General features: G+C 39.4%; 1 protein-coding gene and 1 long non-coding RNA gene across 3 annotated transcripts; both read right to left on the reverse strand.

The window, feature by feature from the left end:
- Nucleotides 1-205: 205 nt before the first annotated feature.
- On the reverse strand, nt 206-1787 carry LOC119731104. The gene is made up of 3 exons (XR_005271430.1): nt 1508-1787; nt 1261-1385; nt 206-747 (listed from the first exon to the last, which is right to left on the reverse strand). It is a non-coding gene; the product is annotated as an uncharacterized LOC119731104 (long non-coding RNA).
- Nucleotides 1788-8133: 6346 nt separating this feature from the next.
- On the reverse strand, nt 8134-26875 carry LOC119731484 (lactadherin-like). 2 transcript variants are annotated; one of them, XM_038204669.1, is made up of 4 exons: nt 26479-26875; nt 18285-18419; nt 13903-14126; nt 8134-9439 (listed from the first exon to the last, which is right to left on the reverse strand). In XM_038204669.1, the coding sequence occupies exons 1-4, from the start codon at nt 26696-26698 to the stop codon at nt 9293-9295; spliced, it is 726 nt and encodes a 241-aa protein (XP_038060597.1). In that variant the 5' UTR covers nt 26699-26875; the 3' UTR covers nt 8134-9292. The 2 variants fall into 2 exon arrangements, 1 of the variants encoding a protein (XP_038060597.1); XR_005271453.1 differs by lacking the exons at nt 13903-14126; nt 18285-18419; nt 26479-26875 and adding an exon at nt 11775-12212 and having other exon boundaries at nt 9351-9439.
- Nucleotides 26876-27107: the final 232 nt, after the last annotated feature.

Consider the following 27107-nt stretch of genomic DNA (forward strand, 5'->3'; position numbering starts at 1 on the left):
GATCATTAAATATGAAATTATGCACAAAATAACGCTTTGGCCATATTCAGTGTTTTTATGCCAATAAATAGTTTGTTCAAGGTTCTGAATTTTTGCATGTGAGGCTGAAAATATTGAATTACATGTACATTTATGTCATTAATCCAAAATGAACCTTCTCCAAATTAACATAATCACATAATTACATAATTATGATAAATAATTGTGCAATTTTGCAACAAATTGGATTATAACAGCACTAAGTTTTGTTCTTATATGTTTATGAAAGGAAAAACTATTTAAAGAAGACTTACTTATTTCATTTACCTAAAATAAAGTCCTTGATGCAAACAATAAATGGTAACTAATTCTCAAACTATCAACAAGTAACGCTAAGTTGTCCACAGTCAACACTTTGTACCACCCAATTTTTTTTTTCAAGATATCACCGAGTTTTCCATAACATATGAAGTTCAAAGACTTATTTGCAGATTACCGAATTATGTCATTTACCTGAAATAGAGTATTTGATTTCAACAATGTCCTATTTGGAAAGGTTTTATTTTGTGGTAATTAATTAATAATGGTGGTACTCCAGCTTCTTCAGACATTTGACTTAACAGGTGCAGAAGCTTCGTCATTCTCATGACGCTCCCCTCAGAGATGATTTTTTTCTTCGATGTATTTGCTACAGAATGTCTTGTATTCTTGGGATTCACTCTCCTTTTCAGATTCTCTGCTTGACCGCCAATCACTTGCTTGCAAAACCTGTACAAAAGTAGATGGCTATGATCAGGCTTGGAAAAGATATGATGAAATTATTATACTTTCTCCCTGTATTTATTGGGAAAAAAAGTCTAATTAGGGAGAAAACATAAATGGGTATATAGGCCGAACATGAAATGTTCAGAAAATTTGTCTGTGCATGCATATTAAGTTATCCAATTTACAAGAATATAATGTGATGGCATGCCCATATAAAATTTATTTATTTATTTATTATTTTTTTAAGTATCCTAATATTTCCTACAATTAAAGGCACTATATCCTACAGTTAAGGGCACTATTACTGTGATCTGACTTTAATCACACACTTTATAATTTTTCATAAAATAGGAAAATAGTATCACCTTGCACATTGACTAGCTACCATTCTCTAAATCAACAGAAAATATTCCATACGTCTGGACACTTTTTATGATGAAGAAGGTTCTGCATTGTTTGTTTGTTTTTTAAGGGGGGGGGGGTAACACAACATTGGTGATAGCTTCAATGTCTTACCTTGATGTAATTATTGTGGCATGATCTGTGATACCGGACTTCGATTTCCACCATGTCTTGACCTTAAATATCAAGAAGGATGGATTCATCATTGAGTAGTTCAGCAGCCTTGAGAAGTTGTCCACCTGAAAAAAAAAAAAATCTGGTTCAAAGTGGTTTCAACAATTATGTGGAAATGTCTTTCCATATATATGACATTATGGTGGTGTCACACTTTATATACATGTACATGTAATTATGACTGTACCTTTTTCATATTCACAGTTTGTGAGTGGCTCTTTTTTCCGCGGTCCATATGGCTGCTGGATCCATTTGCTCTTCTTGCATATGATGCACTCCACTGGTAGAACATGCCTGGTCCTTTGCTCTTTCTCTCCTGTGCGTCTTCTCTTGAGGGCGATTACTACATCTCCTGCGACATCACCCCCTTCACTAATTGAGCTCTTCTCCATCCTCAGTTTTGCTCGCTTTATTTTTGATACATTGCAGAATCTGTTGAAATGAGAACGAGACAGATAAAATATTTGGCAATGAAATGGCTGATTGGATTTAAACAATTATAGAGATCAGAAAGTTTCAGTTAAAAGTATGTTTGTAATCAAATCATACTTCTTGTAGAAGTAGATTTAATTTTTTCCCTTCGTAATTGATATCCCTCATGTCTGTGGCTCTTAAAAAGAAAAATACAGAATGTCCGAAAACCAACCTGTCTATAGTCTGGCTCTTACAGCCATGGATCCCAACATTGAGTATTACAAGAACCAGAAAATGCTATAAAGACTAACGACAGAGGTTGACAATTACGTTACAGCTGCTGTAACGATAGCCGGTGTGAAACAAATAAGGGAAAGATTCCAAGATCTGGCCATCACTAATTGTTCCCTTCAGTGACCTATCAGCCATCATCAGAAAGTAAAAATCAGTCCTAAAAACTTAGCAGGGAAAATATTGAAGTATTTACTGAGAACACAATTCCAAATTTTAAGACCAGTTTCATATGTTCTGACTGTAAAGGGTGACAAGTGATGGCCAAATATGGTTACCTTTCCCCCAAAATACTCAATCAATCATTGTCATGGTAAATCCTTACTTTTAGGACCCCGTTCCTATATAGGAAGGGAAAGACTCACCGAAACAGTTGACTAAATGACACTAACAATTGACATTCTGATACTTCTTGGCACATCTGAACGATTGGCAATGACACCTTCTTGAATATCAGCAGGTTTAATTTTGTGGAACGAGGGCAGGGCTTTGATTTATGAGGGAAATGCAGGGGTCAAAGACGACGATGACAACCAGAAAACAGACTCAAAAACAAAGATGGCCAACGTGAAAGCTCGATGAGATGAAAGCTCGATGCTGATTGGCTGATAAAAAATAAACATCTTATTTATTTTTAGTCTGGTTCCCAGACCAAAAGATTCAGGAATAGTCAGTATCTTCTGGCCTGAGAACCAGACTAACTTATTTATTTTTAGTCTGGTTCCCAGACCAAAAGATTCAGGAGTAGTCAGAATCTTTTGGTCTGGGAACCAGACTTTTTTTTTTTTTTTTGGAACCAATCAGCATCGGGCTTTCATTATGTAGGGCGTTCACGCGTGTGAGAACTACAACATGCACGTCTGACTGAGAAAAAAGGTAGGAAAGTCACATTTTCTTCGAAAGTGCTTTCAAAACTACAACTAACATGAGTTTATATGAAGAAAAAAGACTGCTTTAGCCTGCAAAAGTCACTTTGGTACTGGACAGTCATCTGCAAAAGTCAGTTTTGAACAGAACTTGTAAAAAATAGAGGTGTCCTAAAAGTAAGGATTACAATTGTCATGTTTGTCCAATCCTATTTTATTTTCAATGTACTAATAGCAAACACAACCTATTTATTTGCTTTAAAAAATGACTTCAGTTACTTATTAACCTTATGAAAAATAGTAATAGCCCCCCCCCCCCCCCCCACTACGATGATAACAATTAAAATTCGACATGTTTGGAATTGGAAACTTACACATCCATGACATCTGGTGTAGCAATGCCGGTGGTAGCCATGCATACTCGGCCTTTGGTCGTTCGTTTTTCGCTATATCCTTGCTTTTTTGGGCAACTTCCCTCTCTTTTCCATCCAATTCTTGCCATTGCTGACAACAAGTTACAAACTTCTTCCAGCTCGTCTCTGAAAATGGTGAAATTTCACCGCTTTCTTCGCCAACGTGGCAAACGCACGTCCTGCCGACGGGCGCCGCCATGTTCCTCCTGACGTCCTCGTCCCCGGGAAAACTAACGCAATTTATTAAATCGCCTACGAAGCGCCGATTCGAGGTTGCAACATACCGCCCTCAATCGGCGTTCAAAAAAACATCGCCGACGCGACGGGAAAGTGGCAATTTTCTACCTTGATTTTCACATTAGTTTGCCGGGTTTTCTGCCGGCAACATCAAATATATTAATCAGTGTCACAAAAAGAGTCCATTAGGAAAGAAAAAAAGTTGCCACCAAAAACTCCGAACGATTCTGCACGCTACGATTTCTGGCCCACGGTCTAATAGTGTCCAGTGTCGCTTGACAATTCCTCAGTCCATCGGAGTAATTCAGCAATGACTTGTTGTCTCGTGTGTCAGGACGGTTGATGAGTTTGTTGACCCATGCCACAAGTGATGTCGTACTCAATCCCGAATCGATCTGTTAGCTACTTTGTTGCTAGAGCGTAAGCGGCTGTACCGGCTCTTAACTGTGTCTTACCTGGTGATTATCCCTAATCAGATGGCTTAATCCAAACTCATGCAGTTAAACCAAGGTTTGTGCAAGAAAAAAATCCTAACTGCTATGATAATGGCTACCATGAGCAGTGTCACCAACGATGTCTAAATATCTCAAGGAGGCGACAGGACCTGAACAATACAGATTCTACTCTTTTCATAAGAAATATCCTCATTTTCATACTATTTCTACATCATAAATCACCTCAATATCAATATCAATATATTTATGAAAATGTTCACGTTGCAAAAGGAGTAGCGCCCTCTAGCTTAAGCGAAATATACACCGTAAGAAAGAATGGTACACTGAACGAAATCTTTGCGACTTCAGACAGCATTTGATGCCATTCAATGCCTGGGAAAGAAGAGATGTAAATTAAGTCGCGATTTGGCATCATCGACTCTTTGGGTATAAAAGGTGTGTGTTCCTATAGTAGACCCCAGCAGTCTTGTAATAAGCCTATGAATATTGTGACGCGAGTCCAGTCAAGTCATACTATTTGCAGTGACTCAAGTTGAGGCTTTGTAAGTAGGCCTACACAGTGACTTAGGTCGGGTGGAGTCGTTCTAAGACAGGCACTGCACTGAATTTGAGTAGTTCTGAGGTGTAATTCGAGTAAAGTTTAGTGTTCTTAGGTAGTGACTCAAGTTGAGTCATTTCAAGTAGTGATTAAATTTAAATAGTTCTTAGGCCTAGGCATTGACTCAAGTCATTCTAAGGCAGTGGCATGAGTCATATTGACTCATGTAAAGAAGTGACTGGTTGCATTTAGATATTCTAAGGCAGTGACTCGAATTATATTAAGTACATGGAAGGCAGTGACTCGAGTCAAGTCTTTAAGTTAACCAAGTTGAGTGGAGTCATGTCACATTCTTGCTTGAGTGACACCAAACTGGGAAGAGTTCGGGCGTGGGAAGAATTTGGATGAATACTACCTAGAATTTGCTTGGTGTTGGGCAAAACTCGTCGGATTTGATGGAATTGTCTAGTCCTTAACCCTAAAGGAGCCGGGTTATTTTGACCATCTCTCAGCCGGGGAGCGGATTCCGCCCCCCCCCCCCTAAGATCTCGGCCATCGAGTGACGAAACATTTTGAAACTCAGCACATGCATAGAGCAACTCTTCCTAAACATACCCAAGAAATGTCATGACTAAAGGTCAAAGGGTTTTGGAATTATGGCTAATTAATTGTTCATATGTACGAATGGCAATTCTGCTCTGTGTACACGACGTATATGCGAAAATTCGGTTTTCACGTCGCGTAGCGCCGAAATTTTTTTCGCTACGCGGCAACCCGTGGTCCGATTTTTATGTTTTTGGTATCAAAAGATGCGCAAAGCTCGAGGCTAAAAAGTTATAACAGCTCGGGTTGCGAAACAATTTTTTTTTAGAGGCTATCGCGGAAAATGTTGAGGAGGGGGGCGGATTCTGCCCCCTCCCCGGCCCCTTTAGGGTTAACTGACCCCGAAAAGGACGAAGCTGCCATTGACAGGAAAAAATAAATAAAAAATCTTGATAATGCTTTTAAAAAATCATTCCTGTCCTTTTTTGTTGTGTTTTAGGTAGAAACGATTACATCAATGACTACCCTACATGCAGAATAAGAGATGTAAAGCTGTATCAGCTAGGGGCGGGAACAAGCGAGAAAAGGAGCTTATCATTGGCAGAGCCCTCAGTGCAGAATACAAATATTCCTACGAATATTCATAACTTGAAGGTGTATTAAATCGTGAGAGGCATAATAAGGAGTATAATTGGCAAGCTCTCAACGCTAGTAATAAGCCTATGATTATTCAAGGATTAAGATTAAAGGTATTTATTGTCAATCATGATTGGAGACATAAAATGAGCTTATCATTGGCCAAGGTCACAATACAATTATGAATAGTCTTGTGAGTATTTATAGGTTGAAGGTATTTGATTCATTATTGCCAGAATGTGTCGAGAAATGTGCGAATTGGAGATCTGATTGGAAAATTGTGTCTCATGTTTATTCATGACTTTCCTCTCTCCCCTATATCATGAGATATGCTGATGTGATGTAACTGTTTTGTTGATAGCGCCCCTAGGGTTCCAGACCAATACATAAACTTCCATTGACCCCAATGTTAAATGCTCCCACTACAGAAATTCTGGAAAAATACTCACAACTCTCCAAGGTGTTCGAGACACACATCAAATTAGAGCTTATTTCATCATCTTTAATTTTCTTTCCAATTTACGGGGGGTCAACTGATGACTTTTAGGAGAAATTTCCATCCGAAGATGATCATCTTTTAAAATAGTACTGAAGCCCATCGCCATTTTGAAAAAAAAAACATGCCTACACTCCATTGCCAAATAGAGCGCTTTTAGGGCCCCAATTTCATCCAAATTGAACGGAACTACAAGCTCACAGTCCTGTGCACGGCTTCCAAAATCACCCCCCCCCCCATTTTCGCTCGAAATTTCTGTAATCGGATGACGATCAGGGCCCCCTGAAGATTTAGGCGCATTTGTTGCGGAACCGCCATTGGAAACCCCTTGGAAACGCTGCCCACCCCCCCCCCACCCCGGTCACGCCGCCCTGAAAAACTACTGTCGCAGAATATTTTGACAACGAACGATAGACGACGCCATTTTGAAATTATAGGTTCCAGACCAGTAAATAAACTTCCATTGACCCCAGTGATAAATGCTCCCACTTCCGAAATTCGGGGAAAATACTCACAACTCTCCAAGGTGTTCGAGACGCACATCAAATCAAAGCTTATTTCATCATCTTTCATTTTCTTTCCAATTTACGGGGGATCAACTGATGACTTTTAGGAGAAATTTCCTTCCAAAGATGATCACCCCTATAAATAGTCCTGAAGCCCATCGCCATTTTGAAAAAAAAAAACCATGCCTACACTCCATTGCCAAATAGAGCGCTTTTAGGGCCACAATTTTATCCAAACTGAACGGGACTACAAGCTCACAGTCCTGTGCCCGGTTTCCACCCATATTTTTTACAAACCCTCCAGTTCATGGCCCACAGTATGCTCAAATAGTGAAGATTTTGAGGGCATGCAAATCGTGATTTGGCCGGCGTTGGCAATTTCGGACCGATTTACTGGTCTGCAACCCTAGCTCTGTGGCGGCTTGCTATGCGTATGCATATTCATGAAATAAGGAAATTATTGTATGCTTATTTTAAGTACGTTCGACGGGGGACAAAGGAATTATGTGCTCGTGGTAGGGTTTCAGTGGGTTTTGAGGCAAGGAGTTTTAACTTCTAAGACTTCTGACGCAAGTTCAGACATGTTTGCTCGTGACATTGAAGGAGAAACTAATTATTTTGTAGAAAATGTTCTTTCAATTACATCTTAAACCAGTAAGAGTTTATTTGGAAAATGTGTTGTTTTTCTTTGGGATCTTACCAAAATTTGCTTTTAATTGTTCTGCCAGCTTTTTGGGTTCGGATTGTCCTGCTCACTATTAGCTCAAAGTTGGTAAGCAACAACCACGAAAGAAAACAAGACTGGAAGCGTCTAGTAAAGATGGTCCTAGACAAATTTGGGCTGCGGGGTCTCAAGAGTTACATTTGTTTGGGAGCCACGATATAGGGCTTGTGCAAGTCTAAATCTTAAGAGACAGTCAGTCAGGCGAGCTGTGTTAAGTCAGGTCAGGTTGGGTTGAGTCCGGTCGGGTCGGGCCTACTCAAGTCAAAATCACAAGAGACAGTCCGTCAGGTCAGGTCATTTAGGTTAGGTCAGGTCGGATAAGGTCGGGTCAGGTCAATCAGGTCAGGTTTGGTTTGGTCTGGTTTATTTAAGTCTAAATCAGACAATCGGTCAGGTCAGTGAGGTCAAGTCGGGTCAGTTCAGGTCAGTTCAAGTCAGTTCAGGTCAGGTCAGGTCAGGTCATGCAGGTCGGGTCGGGTCGGGCCGGGCCGGGCTTATTTTGGTCTAAATCACAAGAAGCAGTCCGGTCGGTCGGTCAGTGCGTGCCTGTGTGCTAGTTAAGTGCTAAGAGAACTGTCACTAGGCTGGTCCTCTGGGACCAGCACAACTTTGGTCTTGACAGATACATGTAAGGCCGTGAGACACTTTACAGATTACTGACAGTAATAAATTATATTTAGAGACAACACAACACTGCAGGTGCACGCTTACACTCTATCTAAAGTGCTTTTATTAAATGAATATAAATTTAACACAGAAAAGAGACGTGTGAAAAAAAAGGCTAGATATGACCACAAGTTTTGATTGACTTTAACAGAAATTCTAACCCAAACAATTGGGTAAAGGTCAACCACATTTTGGGTGGTTGCAGTTTTCACCCTTGATTGGGTGAAATTAACCCAGAAAATTTTTCAGTGTTCATGTGTTAGCAAAAACTTAAAAGTAAAAAAAAAACAAGCTCAGGAATGAATTTCAATTTTAGGGGTCATGTCTCTGTTTGCTTGGAATCGCCCTAATTTGTATGCTAATGCTTCACATAACAACCAATTTTAAGTTGTACGTTAAATGCTTCGAATCGTGATTAAAACGTACCTTGCTTAAGCGCTGCGACTGAGCAGAAATGGAGAATGTTTTTGATGACAAGCAAACGGAAGAAAAGTGAGAATTATTCCGCGTAAACCCGGGCAGACATGTAACCTCTGTGCTTTTAGAAAGAACGCTACTAGCTCAAAGGCCACATGGCTGTGTTTCACCGATGGAGGACAGCAGAGCATTAAAAAAAAACTACAAAAAAAACTTAAAGGGATACTGCATCGTGGAATGGGCCCAACTGGGCCACACTTATCTTTTAAAAACTGGGCGTTTTTGTTTTATTCTTGTGTTATGCGTGCGAGAACGAATTTCGGGGTCGACTTTTGCGACCCTAAAAAGTCGGGTTGTTCATGCTAGTTGTGATTCCAGCCATCAAATATTCGCCTTTTGGGGATGTGTAAGAGACTACATTTGTACATTGGTGCTGTGTGTCAATTTGTGTTACATACAGAGCGTGTGTCGTACATTGACTGAAACGAAAGGAAAAATGTATGCGTGCACCGTCATGTCCGATGTAAACAACCAGGGTTTTATTTCGTCTTTTCTCGGGAACGGTAAAACATTAGATTGGTTTTCTCTCAACCAGATGTTTGGAATAGGATAAGTAAACAATCTAAAACGTGACAATTTCGTGGATTTCAGGACGGACGAGGTATCCCTTTAAGAGCAGTCCACTAGCCCCGGTGGTCCAGTAGCCCCACATTCCCGTACATCCTCTGCTGCCATTTGAATAAGGTTTCCCCAGCTAGCAGCGATGGAGTTTACTCGTGACTTTTGCAGCCGAGGACCTCAAAGCGCATACAGCAATATGTGCTCCACTGAGTAGGCAGGATACGCAGGAACCTGGCCTGGAAGGCCTTCGGGAAAGTGGTGGTCACTTGGGTGTTTTGGTCCGAGTTTCCAGAGAACTGTGAAGATAAACAATTTGGAAAGCATTCAAACAAGCGTTGAAAGGTTTATGGGGACGAGTTTTTCACGTGCAGTTGCAGGAGGATCGACAGAGGGAGCCCTCGCCCTACGGCATGCATATTCGTAGATGACCACGGTGTGTTGAATCAGTGAAAATTGATTAAGGAATGCCTTACCACTCGACCACCAATCTCGCCTCGGTCTGTGGCTGGTTTGACTCTGATCTAGCTTTATTTACATCAACATCTGCACGCATAAATTATAACATGAGGTCGTTGGTTCGAGTCCCAACCGACTGAGTAAGCGTGTGACTTGTTTTTTTTATCTCACAAAGCCTTGGACAGCAAGACTCACATTTTGTATTAACGGTGATGTCAAAAGAGCAAACCGGAAACCGCTAGACTCGCCTGCGTAATAATGGGGGGGGGAGGTCCCTGGTGGGTTCACTGAACACGAAGTGTGATTTTCGCAATTTAACTGCATAATTCAGTCTTATCTGAAATAAATTGTAGTCCTTTTTTTGTCGATTTATTGTTTTATCAAAACTTTTTTGGGATATAAACAAAGTTGTTGAAAAGACGTCCCCCGGTGAGCTGTTTTTTTATGCAAAACGAGACTGGATACAATTCGGCCACAAGATGGCGTTTTATACGAGCTAAAGCACGGACATGCGCACAAACCTAATGTCGCCCTGAAAACAGCGATGGGTCTTTAAAAAATGGCCGCGTATATACAAACGTTCTGCGCGGGCATAAAGCGCGCGCTGTATTATGAGTGACGTCACACGGGCTCAAAAGAAATCGGAGCAAAGGAAAATGGCCTGCAACTTCCGCGACAAAAGTATCGTTGAAGATTTAGTCTTAAAAAGCTCAGATTCTGAACATATTGGGAACATTTCAACCTAAACAACACCATACAATCTAAGGTATATTAAAGGGTAAATTATATCTTGTAAACCTGCCCCATGGGTTTCAGAAAGAGCATCCAGTTCTAGGCTAATGACATGGAGACTCGCCAGTACAGCTGGAAGGAAGTCCCTGACTTACAACGCGGAATTCAGTTCTAGGGGCGATATTGTCCATGTTCATTCAACTAATACAAGTAAACACTCACCTAAGGCTGGAGATATAGTTTTTACAGCTGTCACAAACCCGGGTCCCCCATCCCTCTCAAACGCAATGTGTCACCGGTCTCATCATTTAGTACGCTCAGACACAATAATAGTTGAAAGCAAAATGTACACTAGCCAATTATTTAGTTTACACCATCTACAAACATACACAAAAAAAAATAAAGGGGAAATATTGCTTAGCCAATCCAATATCTAGGCTCTAGTTATTTGCCAATACAATTCAACAATTGCAATATTTTGATCAGACAAGAAAAACCTTATTCCAATATTTAACGCCCCTTTTCAATACGAAACTGCAGCCTAAAGGTTACCGGAGGTTCAATTCTAGAACAGTTCACTTGTGTGGGAGCCTCCGTCCAGCGGCCCACAAACCTGTCCTTGGACTGACGATACGGTGGTGGCTGACACAACTTTGTCGGCAACTATATATAGGAGGGCCAAACGTCCACGTCCTCCGTCTACGGCTGGCGGGATAGGCCTCACGGTTAGATGTGAATCAAAGTGGTCCCTAGCCAACGGACGGATCCCGGTATAATAAGCCATTTGCGAGTGACCTATACCCTTTGGGATTAAAATTTGAAAAACGTCTGGTACACTGACTTGCTCAGGATGCTTGGCACATTGTAACTGTAAAATTCTCCAGACCAAGGACACTGTTGCTAATCACATGATTCGGGGCAAGCTCTTGCATAGTTACGTAAGAGACGCTCAGTACCAATACATCGTTCACAATGGGTGAGAATGGCACAAAGAAACCAGACCATGCCGGAGCTGGGGGTTGCTAGCATAAGGCTTGCCCCGAATCACGTGATATAGTAACAGTCTCTTTGGTCGGGAGAATGCAAAGTATACACGTGCAAAGCATTGGATTAAGTCAGCGTTCCAGATTTTATTCAAATTTAACTCGCAAATGGCTTATTGCCGGGCATGGATTTAACTCCGCAATAAGGAGCCCTAAAAATATTAAATACAATAATAAACACCTATCCTAGCATTTTCAGGCTAAACTTTAAGTAAATCAACTGGGTCATACAAATGACGTCTATCCGCCCAAATGGGAGGTGTCTCAAAAAGCAGATTTGCCCTTGCTAACACATTCAAACAAGCACGAGCTACAATACAACAAACTTGATACACTCACTGGTGTTAGAAATAAAATAATTACATTAAATTTATGAAACAAATATTTAAACAAAACTTACAGTATATACTGGCTCCTAAGGCCTGGAACACCATCAAGGGGTGTAAATTCGCTGGCTCTGACGCAGCTCTTGAGAAGCAGGCGAAAATCCTACTACGTCAGCAACTATCGCTTAAATTTAGGCTATCGCCAGAAACAGGATTCTCGAAACAGGATCCAAAATAAGATTTAGCACTATGTCGCTATATCTATGGAGCTATAGCTCTGTGCATGCTACCGCACCTTCAGTCTATATGCTTCTCTCTAAAAACACCGCCCCTAAAAATCCACAGCGTCAAAGTATGTGAGTACTCCAGTGAACCAGTATTGAGGATTACCTCCTTAGGAATCCCCTTGCCCACACTACACACAGGCGTTAACAAAAGAAGATCACACCTCGATTTGCATAAAATGTACATATAAGGTAATTGGGGCAAAGTCATCAACATGCAGTTGGAAATACTAACTGAACGCGCACTTGGAGTAAAATATCAGTCTAACTTGCGACAACAGCAAAGGATATACGCAGAATGAAAATACATCAAGCCGAACTTGATAAAAAGAGGATTTTTGGGTCAAACTCCGGGTGTGTACAATACATTTACTGAATTGTGAAAAAAATAAGCGGTTGCGGGAAGTCGAAACCGAGTGGACAATGCATAGACTGTTCACAGTGCATCGAAAATCAGCCGTCGTCTGGCGCGCCTGCTGTCAGTGGTAACCGCAAACCACCGTTAGATGATTGGTTTACAGGGTGTCCCAATAAACATTATGCATAAAGAAATCGCTGATTTTCTCAAAAGTTAGTCAGACTAGCTAATCAAATTTTATAGCAGTTTTAAGCCTATGGTCTTGTTTATAATCGGTAAACAAAATCAAGGTAATTCACCGATGCAAACTAGAGATATCTTTGATTTGGTAAGGCTATTACTTCATTCATAATACTTGAATAAATGATTAAGTAATTTGTTCCACGAGATGGTTAAGGCCCTCGCTGCTTCGCTGCTCGTGCTAGTCTTTTTTACGTTCCAGCACCCGGGGTGCGTCACGTGTCCGGGTGGTGTGTGGGCCTTGACTAAAGGCTAAAGTAAACCACGACGTTTGACAAATTTTGAACCGTGGTCACCAGGCGAACCACGATGTTACAAATACGGCAACTTGTCCTTTTTAGAACACCAGCCGGTCTCCCCAATATAGCTTCAAATGGCGTTCTGGTGCAGCTTTCTAAACGCTATCCAGAGTCGTAATAACTCGAGTCAGTGACTCGACTCGAGTCCGACTCGAGTCACAATTTTTGGTAACTCGACTCGACTAGAGTCCCTAAGGGTTACTGACTCGACTCGACTCGAGTCACTGCGAGCAAAAGACTCGACTCGACTCGAACCGAGGCTAATAAGACTCGAGTCCCAAAAATAAAGACACAACTTTGCGAAAAGTATTGCGAATTACTCTTGATAAATTTACAACGTTTCACAGACTCCCACCTCATGGTTCTAGAACGCACAAAATACTATCCAGGAACCAGATTTTTCGCTTCATCAAATTAGTTTTGCCCTTCACCGACGTATAAACACTGTTTACTCAGTGTGTTACCTCGGGTGGGACTCGAACCCACGACCTCCTGCTTTCTAGTGCAGATATCTTACCGCTCGACCGAGCAAACGGGATCGGTTGGCTGGTTCGAATCTGATGTTCATAGCAGCGGGTACCGCATAAACCATTAAGATGGAATTTTGGGTCGGGGTGATATAAATCAAATTAGTTTGCCCTTCACCGACGTGTAAACGCAAGAAGGGCAAACCTAATTTGATTTGTATCACCCGACGCAAAATTGCATCTTATAATAGATTTTTCGCTGTTTCATCATGAGTTTTAGGCGATTTCTTATAAAGCTCTTGGATTCGAACGCTGGCTAAACTTATGGCCTCCTTTTATAAATGTTGGTAAATAGTGTTCAAATATTCGTGACCCGAATTGACTCGAGCTAAATATTTTTTTTCTCGACTCGACTCGACTCGACCTTTCGACCTAATGACTCGACTCGACTCGAGTCACTTCTTTAAAATGACTCGACTCGACTGGAGTCACAAAAATAAGTACCGCGTAACCGCTATCCAGTCTTTTATATAGAGATCAGTGGATTGGACTACCTTCATTGGTGTACTTGATCCATCATCGGTGACGTCAGTCCACTCTTGGCCATCGTTGCTGTAGGCCACTTTGAACTGTGTCACCCATTCATGGTAGTCCCCACGCCCCTGTGTGATAACGCCAGTGATGGTCGCATTACAGCCGAGGTCGGCTTGGATCCATGGATTGGTATTATCACTAGCTCCATCATTACACCAGCCTGCTCCGGCCCCGCCGCTTGTGTCTGCGGAGCAAGCAGATAATCAAACCTGCTGAGCATAAAATGTTGCTTACAGGTTCGACCTGACCTTATCCTATTTTTTTATCACTAGCCAGCCGGGCTACTGAAACAGAATCTTAACTAGCCCGCGGGCATTTTCACTGTTCTTTTATAAACAACAATGTGCATACATACAAAACGGGTATCCTAAAGCAATCTTGTCTAAACAATTTAACTCTAAACAGCCGAAACAGCCTTCGTTTTCGTTAAAGGTTTTTTTTTTTTTTTTTTGCTTTCCCGCATAGTTGCAGAAAAGCCTTTCTTTTTGTTAAAAATGTTCTTGGCTTTTCCGCATAGTAGCGGAAAAGCCTTTCTTTTTGTTAAGATTGTTGCTTTCTTCTTTCTTCCTTTTCTTTTTATCGCCTAAACCCCATAGACTTTGTACACGTTTTTCAACCAGACTTTTGGCATTAATCTTTGTCGTACATCATTTAAAGTCAGCATAGGCATAGTCCAGCATAGTTGTGTTCAGAAGAGTGACGTCATCGTGACGTCATTGTGGGTCACGTGACGTCACGTTAAAGATTAATAGATTAAATCTTTGGAAAAAAAGTATTCAATCAGCCGTAAGAGACCCGAACTTGACGTTTGCGGAATTGATAGATTTATCCAGAATCTTCATTTTATCTCGTGTGAGCGAATTCACGTGACCCTTCCTCCCGGTCTAAACCGGAAGTAACTCAAATTGCCTTATAATTAAAAATTGAAAAAAGATGTGAACTTGCTTGCAACGATGGTAGTCTGTGGCTAGGTTGTACTTTACGAAAAACACACCGGTGACGTCATAACATGTTAGAGCGCCCTCTGGGCAGATTGAAAAAAGGTGTAAAATGAATTTTCAGTCGATGTCTGTGGCAAAGTATGCGGTAATCACTTCAAAATTGGTCCATGTGATGACCTCAATGCAGACAACACCTGTGCGCGAAAAAAAGAGATGACGTCATCAGACCGGAAGTTATAATGAAAAGAATTTTTTTCCTTTGAAAATTCCTGAAAAATCAACCCTGAAAGCTTCTGTTATTTAATTGTGCTTAAATTTGGCTCTAAGGGTAGGTCTAAAACATTTCGATGTGGCAATAAGCGAACTTGGACATGTCCTACGCACGCTTTAAATTTCAGTTTGATAATGCCTCGGCTATCATGCACAGCACGTATGTGTGTACATCTACTTGTACATTATTTACATGTACATGTACATTGTATGTCAGTCATATATACTACACAAATATTGTGTACCCATACATTTTAATACCCAAGCCCTTGGACTGGGTCTCAGCTAGCTGTTGAGTGGATTCCCAGCCTATTGACTGGTTACCAACCTGTCGATTGGATTTAAGCTCGTCAACTGGACCAGTTGTGGACCCCAGCGTGTCGTTTGGACATTTACTTCAACGCCTGGATCCCAACTCCATATTTCACTTGGATCACAGCTCTTGAAATGGAACTGGTGACCCAGGATCATGGTAAATGTGTAATTGTGTTATTGAGCGCTTACTCAATGTTCACTGTTATTGAAGTTTTTAGGATTTAGGAGTTTGTTTGCTAAACAAAAAAGGTTAATTCCAGTTTTTGAGCATTTAAAGGAAAGCAATAGTTGTGTTTGTATGCGGTACGTTACATGAAGTTTTGCACCAAAATATTAAAAGTGTGTGACGTCATGATTACTTCATCAAAAATGCATTAAAACATATAAGGGAAGGTCCTATCGTCATGATATTGGTAAGAAGCTAGATAACATCAATATGCAAAATCCGAAGTGACATCAACATTACGTCATTAACTAATTTTTATTATTTTATATCTGTTGGCTACTAGCTCATTACTTTTCATAAACATTGAAGAAAAAACAATTATCATTTACATGATTGCACATCGGAATCATAAACGGATTTTCAATGTCCTAATAACCGTAAATGTTATTGAAACTTTACACAATCATGTTATTCAATTAAGTTCGTGCCCAGATCATTAGTCTCATTTCAAAGCTGAACATGTTGCATGGCATTTAATGTGGTTCATTGATATATTGAAACTTGAACACCCCATTCAAAATTTCGCAAACTTAAACATAAAATGCACTTTGCGCTTTGAGTATATTAATTTTAAAAATAATTTACATAATTTACGTGTACATTTATATAACCTTTAAAGTATAAAATAATACAACAATCATAATGCGGAAAAGCCCTATGATATGTTGCAAACAGACATAGATCTCTAGTTTCTTCTTCTCTTTGTCGCCTAATTCCCATAGACTTTGTACACGTTTTTTTTTTCTCAACGCCACTTTTGGCATTTATCTTTGTCGTACATCATTAAAAGTCAGCATCGGCATAGTCCCTATAGCAAAGTTGTGTCCCGAAGTGTGACGTCATCATGACGTTACCATGGGTCACGTAACGTCATCTAGAGAACTGTAAGTCCGATTGTGTTAAAACTCAATATGTAGGTAGACCGGGATGTGTGATAGGTAAAATTGAGGTGACGTCATGATGACGCCATTGTTTGATTTTATATTTTTTTTTCGAATTTTTGGACCTTTAAGCCATATCTCACGAACGCAGCAGGCAAAATTCAAAATTCATTTTGTATTTGGATGTTAGGGAATAGGTTTATGCACAGCATTTAGAAAAAATGTGTGACGTCATCATGACGACATCAAAAATGCGAATTTACAAAACACATATCAGGGAAAGTTTGATCGTCTTGAAATTTGGTGGATACCTAGATAATGGTACTAGTATGCAGAATCCGAAATGACGTCACCATGACGTCATCGATTTTTTAAATGATTTTTTAACATTTACAATTTTATTCTGCTTACAAAATGTAAGACTTGTACATGTATTAATCCAACTTGCTTCAAACTTGGTACAGACTAAAAACTCAATTAAATAATGAGCACTGCCAAGTATTGTTACAGTGACGATGACGTCATCGTAAACGTGCTTACTTTAAGCCCATATATCTCATGTACAATCAGTCTGATTGGGTTTAATCTTGGTATTTGGGTAGGCCGGGATGTGTTATAGATACAAATTAAAACGACGTCATCATGAAGTCATCATGTAATTAGATATATTTTTTTTTTCAAATTTTAAAGCCTTTGGCAATATCTTTTGAATGCAATATGCTAAAATCAAAATTCATTTTGCATTAGGTTAAATTTTTTTCAATTCAACATTGTTTATTAAAAAATCACGAATAGCAGCCACAGCTGATTTGCACGTGATTTACATTTTAAAAAAATACATTTAAAACAAGTTAAAAAAAAGTTTAAAAACATTGTGCATACAGATCTGACTGAAGAAAATTGTCCATATAGAGAAATACATATTATTGTTACAGATTGTGTTGCAATCAATTTATCTTACTTTAAAAAGGGGACATTCAAATTGCGTTAAAACTTATAAAAGACATTCAAAAAGGTTGCTGGTAAAAAACTTTATTGTTTTATTTAGGATTAGAATTATAAAAATGAGCCAGATGAGGAATGAATTTAAAAATTGTGCAAGATGTGTGGCAGTCAAATTATCTGTTTTAAATGAAAGGTAGTATTAAAATAACGTTAAAACTTGTAAAATACAATAAAAGCTTGCAGGTAAAAATCAATTCATTTCATTTGGGATTAGAGTTATACAGATGTACCAGATGAGGAATGGCACTATTCTGCACTCTATTTGTTTTAAATTGATGTGCTAAGCAAAACTGCCATAAGCGCTAAATCAGGGAAATGCCACACTTGCAAAGTAAGCGGATAGTAAGGAGAAAGTATCGCATGGCAAATTTTATGTGCTAATTAAAAATTGGCAGAAAAACAGTCACATACTTTTTGCTGGTAACCATTCCCCCCTTTATGTGATTCATGTGTTGTGCTTAGCACCCCTATGACATTCAGCCAATGAGGAACTTGGCTATGTTTGCATGAGCGACTTGTGAAACCTGTGAAAGTTTCTGACCATACAAATGTGCAAGTATACAGTTGAGCAAAACAGACTTCACTTTAAAGAATCATCCCTCCGAGGAGTGTTTTAAGCTTTTGGCATTTGTTGTGACCTTTGACGATTTTTTTGAGTTGTCTTGTTCTTCATCCCATGTATTCGTTGAACGAAAATTAATTACCTTGAAGGTTAAGCCGAGCCCTGGCGGGTACGAAACCGGCCGAGTTTTCCCAAATTGACGACGCTGTGATGCTTGCATCTGGGATGCGACCGTCTTCCATCCCGAAGGGTCCTACCTCAGAGCACTCCAAATAATCTGTCGGAGGTAGTGGGGAAAAATGATCAGGATGGGGCGGGGTTCATTAAATAAATCGCAATAATTTTTGTATGGACATCACGGCCGGGCGCGGATTCCGCCTTCGCCTGATCTTGGAAATTTGTTATACAACTTGGAAGATTCTTTTTGTACATTGACATTGCCGCTCAATGAGACGGTGTTTCAGGTAGTGATCAACATGTTACTCTTGTCCGTCTGTAAATGGAGCTTGTTTTTTTTTTTTTGGACACCATTCAGAGATTAAAGCCTCTGTTTGTGTTCTGGTTTCCTTTCAGTTGTTTGGGCAAGTCACCTAAAACAGCTATTGTTTTCGTTAAGATTTGCTTTGGCTTTTCAGAACAACATCCAAAGAAGTGTTTGTTTTTCTTCTGAGAATGTTGTCACTTACGTCTTAATCCAACTTAGCATAAATCAAACTTAGCATAAGTTTAGCCTAATTAGTCCAAAGAAGGTCCCCAAAGCGTGATGTCAGATGACGTCATCTTAGGTCATGTTAAGGGTGCATACTGTGAAGTCCTATATCTAGAGAACTTCAAGTCTCTTTTTACTGAAATGGCACATAAAAGCGTAAATGCGCATATGAATATGCCCAGCGGCATAGCCAGGATTTTTTTCAGTGTGTCTGGGTGTGTGGGGTGTGTGTGTGTGTGGGGGGGGGGGGGGGGGCACCAGCATGTTATGAGGGGGCACTAAGGGTGAACCCAACAACAACATTTCCCCAAAATTTCCAGGCCACCGTAAGTGCTACTAACTCGAATAAGGGGGGGGGGGGTTGACTTGACGCTAGGGAGCGTTTTTTTTTTCCTTATATTCCTTTTTAAACTTTGTGCTTTCGTTCCTTCGACAACTTTATTCACTATTTAAAACACCCTTATCATCCTTCCTCATCTCAGTTACTGCAATATTGTCTGTGTTCGATGTAGCAGTAACAATCTCTATTCTCTCGCAATCACTCAGAAACGAGCCATTAGGATATGCACTTTGTGTCTTCCTCATGAACACACCGCACCGTTATTTGCCAAGTTAAACACACTTAGGCCTACTCTCTCAAACATTAATTAACACCCTTCAAACTGGTAAACTTATGATTAATTGCAAAATAATTCTCTTCCTCGATCTTTCTCTCAGCACTTCGCATTAGTACGGAATGCACACCATCACTTCACCCGGTCTCGCAACAACCTCTATGTACCTTTTGCTCGCACGTCTTAGTCACGCACTACTATTCGCTATTATGGACCACGCTTGTAAAATTCGGTCAGTCAGTCAAGCTCTAAAAACAAAACCCTCTCTTGGCTGCTTTTTACCCTTAAGGGGCCGGGGGCAGAATCCGCCCGCCCCCCCCCCCCTCATTTTTTTCCGCGATAGACTTAGAAAAAAAAAACTACTTTCGCGACACGAGCTGTTCTGACTTTCTAGCCTCGAGTCTTGCGCATGTTTTGATACCAAGAACATAAAATTCGGACCAGTACTCACTTCGCTTCACAGTACTAGTTCAACCAAACACGGCGCAAAACCGTAAACAATCGGGGAATGCACAGTAAATTTACGGGAATTGTTTACAGTATAGATAAATTATCATAGATTAGGTGGGTTTTTTTTAGGATTTGGTGGCTTTTAATATGAACAGTAAAGTGCAAAGACTAAAAATGAGAAATTGTCAGACAGTTTTCAAAATAAATGTGTAATATATTTGTTGCGCCCTCTTCATTTGGTTTCCATGACAACCAACGATATATTTTGAAAGAGCTATTCATAAAGATTAGTTGTGGTAGGCCTACGTTTGATAAAGATCAGTCATGGTGTGGTTAGCGATGGCGTTTTATTTCTTCCCCTTTCAACCCTAGTGCTAAGAAAATGCATATAAGCTCAATCGGAGGCGGTTCATCCCTAAATTATTACTGTTAACATCTGTGTTCCTCTTTGGAACATGCCAAGGATCACAAAGATATCGGTGGCGGTGGGTTCTGGAGGGGGGGGGGTTGCACTGGGACCCCCGTAGCCCACGGACTAAAGCTTTACCCGGGAAATTCCGGAAAAATCGCTTCCATAGTAATATAACAATTCATGTTCGAAAATTGGTTTTGTTTTTAATAAATGGTACAAATATTCGAAAAAAAATAGATGCATAATCATATCAAAGAGGGATGCATGCCGGGATCGCAAGCGACTTGACGTGTTTCTTAGCTGCTCCGCAGAATTTAGAGAATCAAGATCAATTTTTCGCCGTTTTCATGGACGAAAAGATCTGATAACAACAGAGTAAGTGCATAAGATCAAGACCTCAGTGATTACAACAAACGTTAACAATTAACGAATCTTTAGTTTGAGATTGAGGAAAGGAGTCATTTTGGCTGTGGATCATGACAACCTACGCCAGCATTGCAATCAGTGCTACAGACGGAGAATACCAAGCTGACAACATACGAAATATGCATCGCTGCCGAGTCAGTTTCTGGCCATAACACCGTGGAAGGGGCCCAGTTTGTTCGAGGCATCTGGCGTCTTTATCCAAATAACGTGGAAGCCAGAGCTCTGCTCCTATCTCACGGGATAACCATACGGAACCAAAATATCCGTCTACTAAACAACAACCCCTTCTTAGCGGGATATGGCGAATCAACCAAAGTCATCATATCAGACCTACCACTGTCTGTTTCCAATGAGGACATTACACCAGAGCTGCAGGAAAATGGGGCCAAGCTCTTATGCGATGTCAAGATGGACTGTGCTAGAGACAGCCATGGAAAGCTCACCCGTTTTAAGACTGGAAAACGATTCGTATACATAGCCATACCATCCCGTCCCCTACCCAAACGAATGAAGATTGCAGGTTTCAACGCAGCAATCTACCACAAAGAACAAAAAATCAAGGAAAGGGAAGACGAAATGAGAAACCATGTATGTCTTAACTACTCCCAGTTTGGCCATCATGGAGGAAGTTGCCCGAACCCCCCAAAGTGCTTCAAGTGTCTACAGGTTGGACATAAGGAGGGTGACCCCCGGTGTCCACACTTCGCCATGGTACGAAGACACCGAGACAAAGCACCTGTGGCGATGACACCAACACCAAAACCCCCACATCATGAACAATCCAGTGCGACATTTCCAGTGCCAGCTGACGACCCACACGAATGCACATTTGATGCACCAACGACCCCAAGCACGGCAGACGCAATACGCGTAATAGAATCGGCATTCCAGAGCCACATTCAACAGAACCTAACTGTCACACCTGCCAACAACAAGATCGACACACCAAAAAGACCACGTCCAAGCCCAACAACACCCAACGCCGACGACCAACACACTGGAGAAAGAACCGCTCGATCATCGAGACGTAGCAAGAGAAGAAAGCGACAAAGTCAACGGGCGCAAGTCCACCAAGGATCTTCAAACCAGCGTGACAAAGTGGCGTATGACACCGATGAAGAAGAGTTAAAGAGGTATAACACCAGCTAAATAAATCTGAGTAACGTTAATGACATGTAGTTCAATCATCCAACCGTTATGACGTCGCTCCACGTTATTAGTTTAAACGTAAGAGGGTTAAGAGATCGAAACAAACGATTAGCATTATACAAATGGTTTAACGATCAAAAAGCTAACATAATATTTCTTCAAGAGACGCACGTCACTGACAACATAACAGAAGTTCATGATTTGTATGATATTCAAGATGGTAAAAGCTTTCATTCGTACGGTGATTCTTATAGTTGCGGGACCAGCATTATTGTTAAAAACTCAGCCAATTTTGACATAAATGGGCTTCATTGTGATTCGTTTGGTCGAATCTGTTTAATTAATACAACACTTGTGGATAAACCTGTATCTTTTATGAATATTTATGCTCCAAATACGTGTAAACAAAGAGTAAGTTTCTTTAGAAAGGTTGAAAAATGGATCTCCCAATATGTCCCGAAAAATAACGAACTGTACTTGGAGGCGACTTTAATTCTGTTTTAAATTATAAGTGCGATTAAGGAGGTGGAATAAAAATTCTTAAGCAAGATACAACTTATGTTAATGAACTAAGTAGAAAGAAACTTCTGGTAGATGTATGGAGAGAACAACATCCAAATGATAAACAATATACATTCAGAAGAAAGTCTCTCGATATAAAAACTAGAATTGATTATTTCCTTATTTCACGTTGTTTAGCAGACACCGTTACCTCAAGTGATATTCGACCTGCAATTAAAACAGACCATCAAGCAATTTCAATAAAAATTACCTTATGTGATGATAAACGGGGACCAGGATATTGGAAGTTTAACAGTTCACTTATTGACGATAAAACATTTGTTAATGCAATGAAATCCCATTTGGAAAAGACAACAATCAAACTCAAACTTGAATATGAAGATGAACGACTCCGTTGGGAGCTATGTAAAATCGAAATTAAGGATTTCGTTATTCATTACTCAAAACAAAAGAAAAAAGTAGAGAAAAATGTTAAACGTTCAATTACTGAAAGATTAAATTACCTAAACAAACAATGTGACGTAGAAAACGAGGAGGTGTATGAACTCCAAAACGCACTCGACAGAATATATGAACGAGAAATTGAGGGTCAAAAGGTTAAATCTCGCGAAAAGTGGGCCGAGGACGGCGAAAAAAAAACAGTCGATATTTTTTAGGTTTAGAAAAACGAAACGCAGTCAAAGAACACATTACTTTACTGAAAAGCAAAAATGATCGTATCATTAAAGACAAAAGGCAAATACTACGCGAAGAAAAAAGTTTTTACCAAAAATTGTATTCTTCTAACTCTGTTGAAACAAGTCAGGTGAAACAGTATCTAGATGACACACAGTTTGACTTTGTATTAAAGAATGAACAAAAAGAGAAATGTCAGGGAATAATTACTGAGGCAGAGTATGAACGAGCTTTAAACAACTTAAAAACCAATAAAAGTCCCGGTACAGATGGTATAACGGTAGAGTTTTATAACAAATTCTGGAACCAAATAAAGACACTTTATACTGAATCAATGAATAGAAGTTACAAGGAAGGAGAATTGTCTATTTCACAACGCCGCGCGATTATATCACTGCTTTAATAAAAAAAAAGGTGACCGCACAAACTTAAAAAACTGGAGACCAATTAGTCTACTGAACATAGATTACAAAATAGCTGCCAAAGCCCTGAAAAATCGTCTGTCTGAAGTCATAAGCCATATTATACAGGAAGACCAATCCGGATATATAAAAGGACGATTTATTGGAGATAACATTAGATTGATTGATGACACCATCCACTTTTTACGCAGTAATAACAAAAATGCTGCTATCCTCTTTCTGGATTATGAAAAAGTTTTTGATACGGTTGAATGGAACTTCCTACAAGAAACACTCAACAAATTTAACTTTGGAAATAGTTTCATTCAATGGATAAAAACATTGTATACAAACATACAAAGCACTATTATTAACAACGGATACATGTCCGGATTCTCTACATTAAATCGAGGCCTTAGGCAAGGATGTCCGCTCTCAGCCCTCTTATTCTTACTCGTTGCTGAGGTACTAGCTAATAGAATTAGAAGTAACAAAGACATAAATGGAATTGAATTATCAGAAACATCAAATTTGCGTATCACAATGTATGCAGATGATACGACAATTTTTGTGTCAGATCCCACATCCATAAATAATACTATGAGTATTGTATCAAACTTTGGGCAAATTGCTGGACCTAAACTGAATCTTCAAAAAACAAAAGGGCTTATTATCGGCAATTTGATCATTGATACACGTTTGCTTGAATTGATAAATTGGCAAGAAGAACCAATTAAAACTCTTGGAGTTTATTTTGGAAAAAACATGAGTCAATGTTACGAATTAATTTGGGAAGAAAAAATTAAAACATGTACAGTTTTAATAAACCAATGGAAGAGAAGGGCATTAACACTTCCCGGCAAAGTAACTATATTAAACAGTCTAGCGTTACCTATATTTACCTTTCTGGCATCTGTAATCCCAACGCCACAAAAGTATATCTCAAAAATTAACAAATTTGTCTTTCCTTTTATTTGGAATGGACGCACAGACAGAATTGCAAGAAAAACTATCATACGGAGGCTTGATGAAGGCGGTTTGAACCTCATCGACATGGAAACCCATAACATGGCATTAAAATGCAACTGGATTGTTAATCTACTAAACAACACAAGCGGTAAATGGAAAACCCTTTGTAAATATTTCCTAGATTAATGTAGTCCCAACCTTACAGTTTTGAACATGAACTTTGGGAAAACAAAATATGGGTCAACTATAACACAGTCGTTACCACAATTTTACAAAGAACTAATTCTGTGTTGGCAGGAACTACATCCACAACCTGATATGCAGAAACGATTTAGTCCCACTGAAATAAAAACACAACTGCTATGGGGTAACCAACTTATAACTTTCAATGGTAAAATACTATTTTTCCGTAATTGGATAAAATCCAACATTATTTATGTAAATGATCTGTTTAACGAAGAAGGGGAATTTTCTATAAACTATCTTAAAACAAAGCTGACCACAAAACGGAATTGGTTAGTCGAAATACTTATGTTGAAAAGGGCCTTACAAAAAGACTGGTTATCAATTATAGTAGACAGTAAAGAAAAGATCGGTGTTGATTTTAAACTTTATGTTAATCCTAGTCTAGGTAATCTAGAAAACATTACAACTAGAAATATTTATAATATATTGATAGACGAAAGAAGTAAAACACCTCAGATTGAAACGTGGTGGGAAAACGTACTTGGTGAGAAGATTAATTGGACTTCCACATGGAAAAAGAAAATAGTCGACATTAAAGAAATTAAGTTGAGAAACTTCAATTACAGATTCATGCATCGTTTAATAGCAACGAAAGATTTATTGTATAAATGTAAAATTGAGAATAGCCCGTTGTGCTCAATGTGCGACATGATTGACGACTATAAACACGCATTCTTAACTTGTTTACAAACAATTGAATTTTGGAATCAATTAAAGGTTACTACCAAGAAAAACAAAAAGTAGTTTTATCACACCAACATTGTCAAACCTATTAACAGGTCTTGATAGAAGACTTGAGATTAATTTAATAATTACGATAGCAATGTTTTCGATACATAAAGCAAGAATCAAAATGAGTATAGAAAATAAAAGGATAAATATTTTTAATGTGTTTATTACAGAGCTTTTATTCAGAGCAAAGTTTCAAAAGAAAAACACAGACTTCTGGCAACATTTTATGACTTAATTGTATATTTCTTTAATTAATATGCCTACTGCTGTTCACACTTATATATTTATATTCAAAGTGATAACACCAGATATATTATAACCTATGGTTCTAACATACATTATATACATGTAGTACATCAAAACCAATGTTGTGTATATCATTTATGATTGCTATATGTATACTTTCTAAACATTGTAATAACTAACATTGTAATAATTATTTGCAATATTGTAATTAATGGAAATAAATTTAAAAAAAAAAAAAAAAAAAGTTACGCAATATTAAACATACTATTTAAAAAATATATATATTTTAAACAAAATCCATGCATTGATACAATGAAGAACCGCACATGCTTCCATTTTACAAATATCGTGACGGAACTGAAAATACCGAAGTCGAAATTAACCGAACTTAAACACCTCCTGGCATTTTGCTTTATCAAAAAAGTGCTTTCGTTTTGCGCAAAAAACGGTGTTGCGTTCGTCACGTGTTGCTTGCGTTTTTTGTATCTGTCCTCCAGCACGTGACCCTCAAAACCAGGCCGCGCGTATGTACGCGTTGTGGATCTCGTCTTTTTATTATATATCTAGTACTTATTAATACGTTTTATATACGGTTTATAGCCTATATGGGAATTGCTTTCAGTAGTCTGCGGCCGCCTCGATAATTTTGACATTCCGTTCAAAAAAAATAACGCTTGATATGGAACTTGGCGTCCGCAATACATCAGTCTATAAGCTCATCACCAATCGACACAACAAAAGAGCTGCTTTTTGGCTTGACAATATTTACAGACAAACACACCTACCTTTCTTGCAGGGTACATGGACTAGCGCTTTGACGGCGTCGAGTTGGTGACGAATGACTTCCAGTTGGTCCCGAGTGACGTCAAGTTGCCTATACAGTGGACTCAGAGCTGCTTCGAGAACCGGGTCGGGGTCCCCGTTGGCGTGTGCGGCTGCAGCAAACAGGCAGCACTGGACCACCACGGCACAGATAGATACCAGAAGGTACTTCATCTTGATCATCAGAGACACAAAATGATCTCGAATCAGTCCCAGAGTCGCCTTATATAGGTTTACAACTGATCTATAGCATCCGTGAAACCAAGATGCGCGCAGATGGCATTGACCGTCCGCAGCACATAAACGCTGCAGGACCGTCACGTAATGTGGATCAATCAGTTTCCTCTAGTGTCCAGGGTCCACCTTTTCCTGCAGCGGTGTGACACATCTGCACGGGAACCAACAATTAGAACAAAAACTGCTGACGTCAGTTTTTTTGTTCACCTCAACTTAAGTTCTTTTCGGAGTTTACACCTCTGAACCAGATAAAATGTTGGCTATAACTTTTGGATTTGGGCCATGCAGGGTTTTATGTAATTACAGCAAATTCCGGATTTATTTGGGTCGACCAGGTTTTATCTAGGTTCAGTAT

This window comes from Patiria miniata, unplaced genomic scaffold (genome assembly GCF_015706575.1).
Source record: "Patiria miniata isolate m_02_andy unplaced genomic scaffold, ASM1570657v1 HiC_scaffold_23, whole genome shotgun sequence".
NCBI classification, from domain to species: domain Eukaryota; kingdom Metazoa; phylum Echinodermata; class Asteroidea; order Valvatida; family Asterinidae; genus Patiria; species Patiria miniata.

What these genes read in the sequence shown, in the direction of transcription:
- LOC119731484 (XM_038204669.1), bottom strand. Translation starts at nt 26,698, where the DNA reads ATGATCAAGATGAAGTACCTTCTGGTATCTATCTGTGCCGTGGTGGTC. An exon ending in CCATGTACCCTGCAAGAAAG is followed by an intron (nt 18,420 to 26,478) that starts GTAGGTGTGTTT and finishes TACCTCCGACAG; the next exon opens with ATTATTTGGAGTGCTCTGAG. An exon ending in GGCTCGGCTTAACCTTCAAG is followed by an intron (nt 14,127 to 18,284) that starts GTAATTAATTTT and finishes CTTGCTCCGCAG; the next exon opens with ACACAAGCGGCGGGGCCGGA.